The sequence below is a fragment of the Centrocercus urophasianus genome, unplaced genomic scaffold (assembly GCF_019232065.1).
Source record: "Centrocercus urophasianus isolate 14NV4802_14NV808 unplaced genomic scaffold, USGS_Curo_1.0 seq_15, whole genome shotgun sequence".
In the NCBI taxonomy this organism is placed as follows: Eukaryota; Metazoa; Chordata; class Aves; order Galliformes; family Phasianidae; genus Centrocercus; species Centrocercus urophasianus.
In genome coordinates, this window is record NW_024884697.1 from 34519833 (window position 1) to 34534396 (window position 14564).

General features: G+C 36.4%; 1 protein-coding gene across 3 annotated transcripts in view; it reads right to left on the reverse strand.

Annotated features, from left to right (window-relative positions):
* Positions 1-1866: 1866 nt before the first annotated feature.
* Positions 1867-14564, reverse strand: part of ZFC3H1 (zinc finger C3H1-type containing) — a 38311-nt gene continuing 25613 nt past the window's right edge. For 2 of the 3 annotated variants that reach the window (XM_042815667.1, XM_042815665.1), the window contains exons 22-35: positions 14078-14264; positions 13449-13640; positions 11592-11829; positions 10313-10418; positions 10036-10234; positions 9462-9556; positions 8402-8512; positions 7907-8011; positions 7654-7819; positions 6854-6954; positions 5623-5724; positions 5000-5039; positions 2841-2903; positions 1867-2715 (exon numbers count right to left, since the gene is read on the reverse strand). In XM_042815667.1, the coding sequence (XP_042671601.1) occupies positions 2578-2715; positions 2841-2903; positions 5000-5039; positions 5623-5724; positions 6854-6954; positions 7654-7819; positions 7907-8011; positions 8402-8512; positions 9462-9556; positions 10036-10234; positions 10313-10418; positions 11592-11829; positions 13449-13640; positions 14078-14264 (1843 nt within the window). In that variant the 3' untranslated portion in view covers positions 1867-2577. Of the gene's footprint in view, positions 2716-2809; positions 2904-4999; positions 5040-5622; positions 5725-6853; positions 6955-7653; positions 7820-7906; positions 8012-8401; positions 8513-9461; positions 9557-10035; positions 10235-10312; positions 10419-11591; positions 11830-13448; positions 13641-14077; positions 14265-14564 lie in introns of all 3 variants that reach the window. The other variant, XM_042815668.1, reaches the window with a different exon arrangement.

Below are 14564 nucleotides of genomic sequence, written 5' to 3' on the forward strand. Positions count from 1 at the left end.
CAACAAAAGCACTAAAGAAATCTGTAAAGCCCCTAGGTAGTTTGTAAACAGCTGCATGCACTAAGGTAAGAAATATTTACATCCTTAGCCAAAGGCAGGTCATTTCTTACAGCTACGTCCCAGCAAGGGATGGTAAGAAAAGTGCTGGCCTGGCTCCATGATTTTTTGCCATTTGAACGAGGGAAATGAGGGGGCAGGAGGAGTGATTAGACTAAGGGGGGGGAAGTACACGTTCACTAGAAATGTCACAATCCCAGAATGGTTGAGTTTGGAAGCAAACCGTAGAGGTCACATTGCCTAACCCTCTGCTGAGGCAGGGCTGCCAGAGCAGTGTACCCAGAGCCAAATCAAACATAAATTGCAGCAAAAGGTGACAGGTAATATTGGTAAAGATAACCAGGAATATTTTAATTAAAACAATATGGATTAAGATCAGCAGCAGATAGAGCATCAGTTTGTCTTTCCCTTCATCTCCATGTGAGAACTCCTTTAGGTAGAGTACTGCACAATCACAGAAGCCCAGGGTTGGAAGGGACTTTAAGAGACCATCGAGTCCAACTCTCCCGCTAAAGCAGGCATCCTACAATAGGTCACACAGGTAGATGTCCAGATGGGTCTTGAATATCTCCAGAGAAGGAGACTCCAGAAGCTCTCCAGGCAACCTATGATTATTCCCTGATTAAAATTTTAAGCAAAACTAGGCCTTTTGTTATAAAGTCACTGTAAAGCAAGACACAAAAGATAAAAGAAGGTAACATTCCTACATGAAAAGAGAAGCTGAAGTGACAGAATGTGCAAGATAGAATTAGAACGCTATAACCCTTGACAGCGTTAGTCAGCAGAACAGGAGAAATGGCATCGTGCTACAAACTTGCTGCATACATTCAGATGTTGCTGAAGAAAAATGTGAACATCAGTTGAGTTACACACGCTGCCCATGTTCACCAGACAAGGCGGCTTTTATTAAATACTGCATGTTTACAGTCTACTTCTTCATTCTGAGCTGTACCACTGAAGTGTAGTCTGAAGAAATCAGTACTACTGTACCACAAAGAATGGGTTAGAATCTGCTTTCTTCATATTCCATACTTTTGCAGCCTCCAGGAAAACCTGGCCATTTAACCTCAGTATTTGAAGTTTTACTTACTTAGTAATTCATTCTTAAATCTTTCTATACACCTTTGTATTTATGGTGTGTAATCATCCTCCATTCCCTTACATGAAAAACAGCATTTCCCACTTTTCTCTCCTTTAAGAGAGCTGCTTCATGTGTAACTTCAGATACAGGTTTTGAAAACCACTAATTTTTTTTTTTTCTTTTTAATGTCAGAAGCCTCTTTTCCCTTATTTACAAACATTTTAGACCACTTACTCTGTTTTCACAGCATCTGCTTAAGTCACCTTGGCAAAAGGTGCACTTTTTTTTTTTTTTTTAAATGTAATTTTGCACAGATGAAAGAACAGGCAGAAAGCCAACCCAACGTGAACAGCCCCATGACAAACTCAGTAGGTTGGTACTATCCCTCTGCAATGCATGCAGGGACTGTGGAAAGAGGGCCTCATTTCATTAAAGCTGAAAATGAAAAATATAAAGCGTACTTTCCATTACTGACGTGACATTATTGAAAGGAAAATGGGACAAATTCATCTGTGTACCTGAGGCAAAGGTAAAAAAAAAAAAAAAAACAAACCTAAAAATATATAGTTATCCTACAGCCACAGTAGGTAACTCAACCACATGTGTTTGTCTTTTGGGTAATATATAAGCAACAGAATATTTTTTCTAACATCAACTGAAACTGGAAATGTCTGCAAAAATAACTAATGGAACGTGGGTGTACCAGTACAGAACAGACCAACACCAAGTTTCTTTAAACTGTTAAACTTTATTATAAATTAAAATTTCTTTACAAAAATTGCACATAATTGACCACTCTTAGGTTCTGATGCACTGGCATTTGCAATAGTTTCTTTAATCTTCAAGTTTAATAGTCTCTGCCATGAGTCCAATGCAGAAAAGGGCAGTAAGCAGCCCTCTTAGAGCCTTCAAGTGCAACAAGCATACTTGTGGCCACGGCAGTTACACTTTCCTTAAGAGCGGCTGCTTTTGTTTTAAATCCTGTAATGAAAAAGTCTCAAAAAAGGTTTAAAAAAAGGAAAAACCCAAAGTGGACTACTTGCTTTTTACTGTAAACACAGCCCAGTAAATTAATCCCAAACACAGATCTCTCAGGCATCAGTGAGAGTGTCAAGTGAATCAGGAACAGCAAAACAAAGAAAACAGAAAACAAAAGAAAAACATGAAAAAAATAATGTCTGTCATTTGGATTAACTATACTTACGTACATGATGCTATGACAATCTGGCAGGGCCCAGAAGCGAGGCCAGACAGGAGTTCATTTTTCCAGAGAGGAGGGTCATGTTAATTGTTTCCAGCTTCACGGAAAGCAGACCGGAGGCTTGATATGCTCAGCAATACTCATCTGCCTTATGCAGATCTTAGGCATAGATCAGCCTGAAGAATCATTCAACTGATTTTGGCATTTAACAGAACTTATGGCTGACTGTACCCAGCGTTCAGAGATTCTTGCATTCTGTTCTGCAAGTGTTTAAACTTAAAAGCTCATCTAGGCTGACTCCAACCTCTTGGCACTTGGATACTAGTTTTCTCAGGTTATCAGTTTTACCTCCTCCTGACGCTTCAAACAAGAGTTGCTGCAAGAGATGGGGAAGCAGATATAAGATTTAGCCAAAGCTTGAGCATCACCACATCTAAGGATATGGGATATGCAGAAAATTTATAGGAAACCTCAAACTGAACCATAAGGAGAAAACATTACATCTTTCCATAGTGTTGCACATAGAGGTAACTTATGAAGAGCTCTCTGATATAAATGATGGACCTGTAAAATAAAAACAAATATTAAGTCAGCAGAATGCTGTGCACTCAAAGTCATTGATTTAAAACTCAAAAATCAAATGTAATACTTTTTTTTTTTTTTTAAATCAGTTTTTCAAGTATTATGTTGCTACCAAATGAAAAGGCAAGTTCACATCTGACCTTAATTCTGACCCTTGAATTAATTACATAAAGACAACTATTTTTCTTCTCAAGACTCTTGCCTTGTTCACTGCACAGGATAGAGCACATTCAGAGGATAAAGCAGCTTGCTTTGTCCCTTCCACCTTTTAATTCTATAGGTTTTCTCCTAAGACATCTACCACCTATCTATGCTTTAACATGGCTTTAGCTTATATGCCTGCAACACTAGCAAAACAAAATGGCTGTTTCTGTTTGTTCCTTGCTTTGTTGGTCTGTTGTTTCTTTTTGGGTTTTTAAACCATTTTACATCTGGAACTAAGAGAACCAAAAAGGTTTAATGCAGACATCTACAGAAGCCTCCTTCAACTACTGCTATTGCGAGTACCAACCCTAATCAGAGTGTAATTGGTGAAGGGGTTTGTTAGCATTTAAAACTTTCATAACCGTTTAAATATATTCTCTCAGCAATCTTATAAACGAGCTGCGGAAGGGAATGACAGGTTTTCCAGGGATAGGAAATCCAGAATCTGAATCATAACCCACTCTTCAAACAATATTTCACTTGTTTACAATAAACTACAGTCGTCTGCAACTGTCACTGGTTTGTATAGCTGTCAAAGTGCTCACTACACCTCTAACTGGGCATTTCTCCCCTCTCTTCCACCCTCCTGTCCCTAAAAAACAATAACTGCACTTTGTGTGCCTAAGTGATTTTACTTCACATTGCATGGTTAGTGAGGTGGTTGCAGGAGAAAGCTATATGACTTCTTCTGGGTGTAATCCAACTACACTATTTTACATATGTTTTATTTCTAATTGGTTCATCTTTTTTGAGAGCCCTCTTCTGAATTAATTTGAAACATTTTTCCAATTGCATAACTAAATAAAGCAGTGACCTTCTAAGTCAGTCTTGCTGTAATGTGCGTAGTGCCTGAAAATGTAGTCCTCCTAATACAATGACTGAAGCAGGGATCTGTGACTAATTGCAGATGACACAAAATCATCAATACAGAGACAGAATTAAGGTTGAGTATGCAACCATGCCTTTCACGTCTCCTGACTGAATTATTTGATCTTATCAACTAAATAACTGCCTACTTGGGGGTATTTTTTTTTTCCATGACACTAAGAGACAGTAAAAAGGGAAAAAGACTTCATAACTGACTATAACAGCAGCCATACTACCTATTATCTATCAGTTAAAGCTTTGTTTTAAACGAAAAACTACTGACAGAAGAGAAGGGTGCTGAGAGGGAGGCTCTACAAAAATGACACGTAATGTGAAACCACAGAGAAGTAGCTCAGAAATGCCACAACCAAGTGGTGAGTCACAAACCCAGGGCCTCCTGGATCCCCTTTAATACAAAGCAACTTTTCACAAGCAGAACATTTTGGGTGAGAGCAATAACACCAGGAAGATCCATTCTGTTTGAGCTGAAAAGTAACTCTGTTGCTGTGCCGAAAAACACTTATTTGTGTAGAGGGATAAAAACACTCTCCACACAAATACTATGTACTATTCATTATTTCAGGAGGAAAAAAGCAGATAGCTTTCAGGGAAATCACTACTTAAGCTCTCTACATACATGCGTTTGGCAGAACCACCATTCCAACTCCTGTAAACAGTAGTTGTTAACTTCCAGCACAAGAAACCTTTTATCCCTCTACTGTATTTGAAATGCTAGTCATCTCCTCCGGGTTAAACAAAAAGTAGAACACAGGTTCCCCAATAGAAGAAAGATACAAATAGTATCAGAAATATAAAATATCCTTTCTACTTCAATTGCTGAAGGTACCTCTCACACTTGAAGCAAATGCTTCTGTGTTTATACACAGAATATTTCAACTATCAAGAAACCTTGAGTTTAAGAGCACCATTGATGTACATAAAGCAGAGGAAAAAACAAACCTACAGAACTTCATAATTATTCATTTTAGTAAAGTGCACTGACTTACTTCTCTTTGTCCCATTAGAAAACACTCGGCAGCAATGGCTCTGAGAAAAAGAAACAAAAATATTTATTCTTGAATTCTTTCAAGTGCCATCATCGGCAAAATACTGATGTGGAATGGATCTACAAATTCCTTGTGAAGACACTGACTAACTTCCAATGATATTAATCTACAGTGAAAAGATAGAAATAGCCATTTTTTAAAAACAATCTTACATGAGCAAGACATTTCAGTGGTTCCCCATTATGAACAAACACTGAAGAAAAAGATCAGTTCAGCATCACTGGATAATGGAGATTACTGCTATTGTGATATATAAAGGGGAGGGTAGAGAGGAGGAGACAGAAGTCAATAGTTGAATTAAAAAAGGCAACTTGTAAATACATCATCTTTATCTGCATAATATCCATTCACATAAGCTTCTCCAAGAGGGAAATTCCATTCACTTGTAACAGTAAAGACATGACAGTACCTTGTCTGTTGCAACAAAGTAACTGCTTAAATAAAATAATGAGAGACTTCCAGCACAAGCCCAATTTGAAGGATGTTTCAGATTTACCTTTGTGATGTAAACCTTATAAACAAAAGTAATATCTATGAAAACAGATGTATGACTGTAGCATTACATTTTCCAGATGGCCAGGCATGTTGGGATATTATATGTAAACATCTTGGCTTGCAGTTTCAGAATTTGAACATTGCTCTCCTCCCAGTACCGCAGAAGTAGTCTGTAAAAGGCATTCATGAGAAAGGAACACTGCTCTAATCACTGGAAGCAGAACAGCAACGCAAAGATAAAAACTCATTATACAAAATATATTATACCTAATCTCAACCAAGAGCTGCAGATAGGAAAAAGAGGCAAGGCATCACACACAGTACTGACTGAGAATGTTTTCAGAAAAAGATGCACGTCAGGAGAGTAACTACACAGTATAAAATCAGAGAGAAAATATGATCTTGGCACAGTACAAGATTCGTTTTTTAGCAACTGTTCATTTGAAGGAAGACAAATGACTTCTGCTGTGACTACAAGCTACTGTGCAGCCAGTTCTGCTCACCCATTTCATGCAGTATCAACTTGGTCTAAGGAAGCTGTAAGCACCACCTCAACAGAATTGCAACTTGGTTTAAAATGCAGCCATTCACCTTCCTACACCAAAAGGTAGGTGTCATATTCTCTCCCTGTGCCAACAACATGCTTCTTTAACATCTAGCTTTTAAATCTCAGCAGCCCCTACTGATGACAAACAGTAAGCATTCAGGCACTGATCAAACTTATTCAACAGAATGTTTGTGAATTCACAGCAGCCGAACGCACTGATACAAGCTTCCTAATCCTGGAAAGAATGAAGAATATGGAAGAATGTTTTGAAATATTGTTCAGTAACAGTCAGCATGATGTCCACTTTAATTGCTTTTGTTTCCCATAAGACCTTTCCAAAATGATTTGGAAATCACTTTCTAAAGTGATTTGTCTTCGCTATAATGCACCAAGCCTTCAGGTAACACTGTTATATACTGGTATATCCATTTTATTTTGCTCCACATTGGAACTACACTTACAATAAACACAAGATTTTAATATACCACTAATACTCTCCATACACTTGAAATGTTGACATTTTGACTCATGTGCAAAATGGATAAATTTATTAACAGTTCCTATGTAATTATATACTCTGTAAATAGACTGGAAGTCTGTAAAATACTAGAAAGAGATTGAGAAGATGTCAGAAAGCACAATATACCTGAAAAAAATGCAGTACGAGGAAGAGGTTTCATTCTTCCAGTAGAAATCAAATTGCATGCATCTTGTACAAAGTGTTTACCTTGATTACACGTATTTCTACATACCTCAGTGCAAGTCCAGGATTAGCAGGCATGGTAGAACAAAACCTTTCCAAAGCTTTGGAATGTTGAGATTTCGGAATACAGCTCAAGTAGAAGGAAACTACCTGTAAAATTTGAATTATAAACATTAATCTGCTTTATAGGTGACTAATTTTGCCAAGATTGACGGAGAAGTAAACTACAAACTTTGTGACCAAAATAATTTAACACCCAAAAATCTTATCCCCTCAGTGGTACAGAAATCAATTCATACAGAAGCTAATGCCACTACTGTTTCAGTCCTTCCAGCTCATATTTAGTAAGCAAAAAGAAATGCACTGAGTGTTAGCAAAATAGGAGATAGGATTTACAGATCCAGAACAAAACTCACTGACGTGCTCATCTTGATCTTTCCCTTACTATTCTATTTCTTTTGTTTCTCAACCACTGTAATAAAAACTGACAGCTTAAATACTGTTTCCATCCTTCAGTGTTAGAGCTCTGCAGACCCCTTTTGCTCAACCACCTCGTCTCTCCTTCACAGTTTCTCTTTTCACAAATAAAGAATAGTCTGCCATTAAGAGCTGTATCTACACAATATCAAAACATATCACTTATTTACGCTTCTCTTATCCTCTACTCAAGAAGTCACTGCTAGATACTTTCCTGCTTGTAACACTATACTCTCCAATTATTTTTTTTATTAATTCCTAGCTGCCAGTGCACATATAGTACCTGTGCTGTATTTTGACAATTAGAAATACTCGTAAAAAGGATATCAGTCTTTTTGTTTGATTTAAAAACACCCATGCAAGTGTTTTTACCTTGTTATGAAACTCGTAATTGGTCCAATAATCAGCAGCACTAAAAGGAATTGGGTATCGTGTGGGGACCGTAACCAGACATCTGTTCACTAAGTCAGTAAAAACCTTGAATTCTTGAACTTTGTTGCTGGATCCAACAACCTTGTTATTCATAAAAACAAGATAACTGGAAGAAAAGGAAAAAAAAGATAGTTCTGGTGGCCTTCACTGAATAGTTTGGAGATTAAACTACTTTCCTCCCCTAACAACTTACTCCAGCCAGATGTTCTGAACAATTTCCTGCTGCATCACTGCACCAAGAGCTGCTTCATAAGCATCCAGTGCTTCACTAACACTCGCATGAAGAGACTGGCACAAACTGTTTATATTAGAAGTTAAAAAAAAAAAGTTACACGTTATTTACACAATGCAGACACTTCTAAGGGTTAGAAACAAAGCTTTCGAATTCCGAGATAAACTGAAAACTGCTTTTTGGTTGAAATGCACAACGGACTGATTTTATCAGGCAGCACATTAAAGTAGGGAAATCTCAACTGCTTACAAGGAATAACACAACCTACACAGTTTAAAAATGCAACTCTCAAATTGTTTTCTATTCTTGTATCTCTTATGAATTCTTTTACATACTAAGTGCTCTGACAAAACCTGAAGGGACACACCCTCAGTAAATGATTAATGTTCTGCAACTGAAAACTCCATTTACTCAGACCCACCAGCTGTTTTTCAGAAATACTTTAGAAAGCCTCACCAGTAGATCTGCCAAAGATATGGGATTTGCTGGTTTACAATGTCATCTGTAAGATGCTCTTTATAGAGAGGTGCTGTAAATTCAATCGGCATTGGAAAATTCAAGAGATATCTGAAAGAGAAAAAGTGGTAATAAATGGTAACATCCCTTTACTCAGAAGACTCCTACAGAGACATATCATTTAGTGTAGAATCTTAATTCATGAGATGTATTAAAGAGATGCATCTACTGTTCTTAGAGATTAATTCTGCTCAGAAAGATGTAAGAAAGTATCGCATAAAATTATAGAAATACTTTATATAGAAAGCATTCTATTCCATTATGTGATGATGTGAGAAATGTTTCTTTCTCTGGCACAACTACCCCATAAAATACATCAAAACATAGGATACAATTACCTACCTACCATCAGCTACACTGCGCTACCAATATTAAATTCAATGTAAACAAACACAACCAGGAATAAAAACATAACACCCAACTTGGAGATAAAAAAGATAAAAACATTTCACAGCCTTATCTACATTTAAGCTTCAGCAAATAAGATCTTCCTTTGAAAGCCTTCAAAGGCAGCTAACTTTTATGGACTTCCTCAAGTTTTCTGTATGCAAGCTTCCTACAGTTAAGTAGATGCCTGAATTTTAGATGGAGTTTCAGCAGACTGGTTACCAACCTGCACTTTTTCAGCAACAACAGTTTGCTCATGAAAAGCATGGAGCTCTGAATGGAGGCCTTTTGTAAATGCCCTAAATAACAGGTTTGACACACAAAGTTTTTTGCTTCCAGCTTCGAAAAAGCAACTTAGGGATGCAACATATTTGACTGATGCCCATTTTCCCCATAACTTGCTGCCTGTTTTGTCTTTTTTTCATCTTACGGCTTTGCAACTTAGTTATGAAAGCACAAACAACTTACATGAACCTTAGAAAATATCACAGCATAATTCTCTGAAGTTTTACTAAGGTTTGCCAAGCTGAAAGCAAAAGAATTACAGACTGTCCTGTTTTTCAAGAAAATGTCAGTATTACCAAAACTTGCACAGAAAATATCATAAACATACCTTAAGAGATCCATGGAATCATGCTGTTGGTAGGTATTCTCAAAGAAAGCTGCCACAAAATCTTGCAACAGTGGAAGAACACTGCCTGACCTTCCCTGTTTTTTGATGGTTTTTTTAAATTAAAAAAATTAAATCAGACATAAACCTGAAGCTGACAAGAAAAATTTAAGCATAATAATTATTAAGTGCTGTCTATCTCTGTAATACTCCTTTGCTTCAATCTCTCAAAAATAATGTTTAATTCAGTCAGTCAGCAAGTAGAAGGAAAAAAAAGGAAAACTTCTTACAGCACTCTGCTGTTACTGTCTATTATTCTTTCATAAGGATACTAACACTGGATTAGAACAAACAGTTTGAGGTGTAAGTTTATCCATGCATACAATTCCTTTGGTTACATTAAATCTTGTCACTAATCTTGGCAGTTCTATATTAAATTCATATAAAGAAAAACAAGACATTACAAAAATATCATGAAGATTAATCAGTTTGAATAAGTGTTTGAAATGACATACAACCCCCAAAACTTTTATAAAGCCAGCAGGCCAGAGACACTTTTGGGGCTGGGTATTATTACCTGTGATATAAGAAATTTACACAACTGATAAAAAATTTCTGCATTCTGAGGACTCTTCTGAAATGCTCCAATCCACACTCCATAGGCACTTTCACTCTGCTCCATCTGCAAATATAAGGTGGCCAAACTCTCCAAGAGCAGACAGTTGTCAGGGCAGAGCTCCAATAAAGATCTACAAAGTTCTGCTGCAGACTCCCACCTAAAGTAAAAGATAAAGGTTATGTTTAAAAAAGTAGAGTTGAGCACTCTTAACTGGAAGTGTCTGGAAACATCTTACCTCTCAAGGAGCTTCAATAAAGCTATCATGTTCCTATAGAGAGGAAAGCATACAGCTATTCTTTTGTCAGCCTCAAGGCTTTCATCAGTACACGTTTTGACTGCATCTTCAAAACAAAAACATTAGAATTAAGACCTTAGACCTCAAGTAATGTCAAGTGTTACTTAAAACATTAACATCACAAAAATTATCCCTTAGTCATAAAATTACAAAAGCCTGGGAAGTTCTCAGCAATGCTCTTCTGAGTTACTAAAAACAGGAAGATGACTATTGCTGGAAAAGTTCAGGTTTTTTTCATTAACATATCACAATGAAGATAAGAATGAAAAGAAGTCTTTCAGGAGTTTCATCCCTCATTCATTTAAAAACAACAAAAACTCAAACAGTACAGGAAACATACTGTCAGCTTGAATAGTTCACTGGTAGGATATCACCTACTTAGAATTACATAGCAGTAATTCCAGTGTAGCTGCTGAAATCAGTTCTATTGAGGCAAGAACTAACAGGGGGAAATTCTTTTTACGTTAAGAAAAACAAAGTTACTAAATTCCAATACTAAACAACACATTATCATGGCTAGACTACTTCCACTCCTACAGGTCTACCTACAAAGATTATGCTTGACTATCTACTTGCACACCCTATCATCATATGCAGCATACTTATACTCCACAACAGTTCAATATTAGTGAAGCTAACACACTAAGTACTGACATTCAAACAACACCAGTATAAAGTCTTCCCCAGGCAGTGCCTAAGTCAATTTCATTTCTTCCAGTATCTTCATTAGACATCTTTTAAAAAAATTACTCTCTTTATTTAAACTCCAAATGAAGACAAACAGAGGCTTTGCACTGCATCTTCTAAGGAAGCATAATAATCTTCCAGTAAAATAGCTTTCCAATTGATATGCCCCACTAGGGATGGGGGGGGATAGAGAGGTAATGAGCACAGAAGCCTGGCTTTTAAGTCTACAAAAAGAGGCAGTGGCATACTGTCACAAGCTACTGTTACCTATCTTGCTACAATATCATAGTTCAGAGAAGAAAAGCTACAGCTTTCAACCACAGATGAAAAAGTGCAGGTATTAAGTACCCAACCCATGGAGTTTCCTTATTCTTCTGTTCAAATCAAGATGAAATATGCACTGGATTTAATCCCAGTGGTTTAACATAGCAGCAATATCACACCACCAATGAAATTCCAGAAGTTGCATAATATTTTTTCAACTGCAAAAAAAATGAGTAATGTATTGAGTAGTTTACCCCCTTAATCTTACCTTCAAACATAGCTAACAGTGTATCAGGATCAGTCTTCACATCTTGAACTGTTTGCCACGGTATTAGAAATGGCTCTTTGTTCATTATCCTTGAGGGACCGACGTTAGCTGGATCATAGAACTTGACTGGGAGAATGTTGAATTCAATTAAATGTATGTAAGACAGCCAAGCCAAGCAACGGTCACTTGAAGTAAGGCGTTCTGATATTATCTTTTCATTTGCTGATTTTATAGCACTCTGTAAAGGTTAGAAGAAACACATTCTATGTTTTAACCATATAATCTTTTAGGTATGAGGAAAGGAAACAGGAAAAGTTCTAATGTTCCAAATCTTTCCTATGGAGAACAGGAAATAATTCATGCCCAATCAAGATTAAATTTGGCTTAGTGAGTGTGTGAGTATATTCAAGAAATACACAACTATATAATTTCTATTAATTGTTTTAGAAAAACTGCTGAGAATTTTGCAAAGAATGATTTTGAAATGTTGCATCTCCCAATGCATTTTCAAGCAGTTCTCTGCTTCTCACTAATATTTCCAATACACTTTTTAAAACAATCACATTCAAAACTAAAAAAGCCCAGTTATACTGCGAGATCTCAAATAAAATCATTAGAGCAAGCAATGAGACAAAATCTAAACACAGCTACTCCTGAAGCAGAACAGAAATGTCATGGCTAAAGGTATGCCAACCTTTTTTCTCCAAAAACGTAGTACAAAGAATGCACTTTCAAAGGAAATAAAAACACTTGAAAATTTAGGCAAAAATCACAGTATTTCTTGAGTAAGAGGTGAAAACTGAAGTTTCAACAACACTTCATTTATCCACTCTTCAAAATATTTTAGAAAATTTTGTTTCGAGTTTCTAAAGAGAATTATTACCACTCAATTTCAAGTAGTACTTTTACCTAGAATTTTTTTCTTATTAAATAAGGTTAAGTAATTCCTCCTCACTACAGTCCTTTTCAGTGACACATTACAGGTACACATCCACAAAGAAGTGCTTTGCTGTAATACTTTGAGTAAAGGTAAGAGAAACCAATCCACGTTCTCTCCTCATGTACTCTAGACTTCCATTTCAGCACAGCACAAACCAAACTATCAGTACTACTGCCTTCAGAATAGCTGTTGGTGTAAGTCAACAAAGCATTATAATTTTTTATTTAAAACTGAGCTAGACTAAAACATTAACAGCCTTAAAACAACCAAGAAAATTGTTTTAAGATACAGCAAGCAATAAATGCCCCCTGCTGGCAGGAATGAAAACCTCGTGGTTGAAATTACCACAGCTCCAACTTTCAGGACTCTTCTCACCTTCCTTCCCAGTTTGTGGACTACAGGTCAGCAACAGCAACCTGAATTCTCTTTAAGTAACAATAAAAGCCTGAGATAAAACTTTGCAGTTTACAGGATCTCCAATGCCTGAGATAACACTCCCCAATTTTTGAAGAAGGTGCAAAAATGCAAAACAACATGCCACTATGATCTTCCAAAAAAAAAAAAAAAAAAAAAAAAAAAAAAAAAAGTGATTTGACCATTTCTGTAGCAAAAAAACCACATCTGAATACCTGAGCAAGACAGAATTCACAGGTCCCTAGAGAAGCACTCTACTGCTAACCAGAAACTAAAGCAATTCTAAAGCAACTAGAAGTATTATGAAGCATAGTGCACACCCTACGCTTATTAACAACCCAATGCAACAGAAAACATGCAACAAAGAAACTAAATGTATATGCAAATTTATGATTATATTGTGTTTTAAAAGACAAGTCCCTAGGAGACTTCCTCTAGCAAATATAAGATGCAACAGCATGAAGGTACAAAGACAAATCTTAGGGTGGTAACTTGGAAGTTACCTGCAGCAGAAGAAGAGCATTCTGGTATCTTCCTGTAAACAAGCTTAAGTGAACTCTGTACAGCAGAGTCTCCAGAAGCTGGAACGATAAGAGATTGGGATTTTCCTCTCCCTCAGTCACTTCCATTAGGAACTGCAGCATCCTCCCACATACATAGTCTTTTCCATCAAAAGAACTCTCCAAATTCAAGAACTAGAGAAAAATAATTCACATTAAGAAAAATACTTGCGGAACTTCAAGGTTAAAGTTTAAAACAACATGAATAACATACTTTGAATAATGTATTTTATCACCTTATGAACAATTTTTCTCTCTCCCCACATACCAAAACCTCAGAAAACACTTGAAATGTTTAATGATCAACTTCAATGTCCTTGTGAACATTAATTTTTGCAAACTTATATAAAAAAAAGCAAAATTAAACATCTTGATTTTAAATGACTGATTTTCCTGAGAAAAAAGTGACTATTTCTACATACATTCTGCAAGCAGAACTTTGAATTACCTCACTGTGAATGGAACTTTCACAAGCTGTTCTATTGGCTTATTTAGACAAATTGCATTTTCCTATTTAACAAACAATTTCTACAGTAGGAAATGCATACATTTGACTTTTTTTTTTTACTTACTGTCCACCATATCTGATAGGATGGGGCATACTCCACTGCTGTTTCACACATTTCCTGTATCTCCTCTTTTGTTCCTCTTTTTGAGAAGAGTCTGAGGTAATGACACCAAATCTCAGGATTTTCTTTGTTGTTCTCAAGAGCTCGAGCCAAAACATTTAGAGTAGAATCCAAACACTCTGATGATGAGCTGTGAAAATTGAAATGATAGTATTTGAAAAACAGACCTACTATAGGCTAAGAAAAACTTTATCTTCCATTATGTTTCCTCCCTTCTTTTTTAAGTCTTTTTCTTACTATGCTTATAACTTAGAAAGCATGCTCTCTTCAGACTGAAAGTATTTTCTTTGTACGTTGACTACTGCATTTCTATCCTACATGTTTCAGTTGACCTACTCTCATTGTCACCACTGCTGAAATGTATCACCCACAACATCACTATGATCACATCTTCTGTTTGGTCTCCATGAACATGTACAGCAAGCATCAG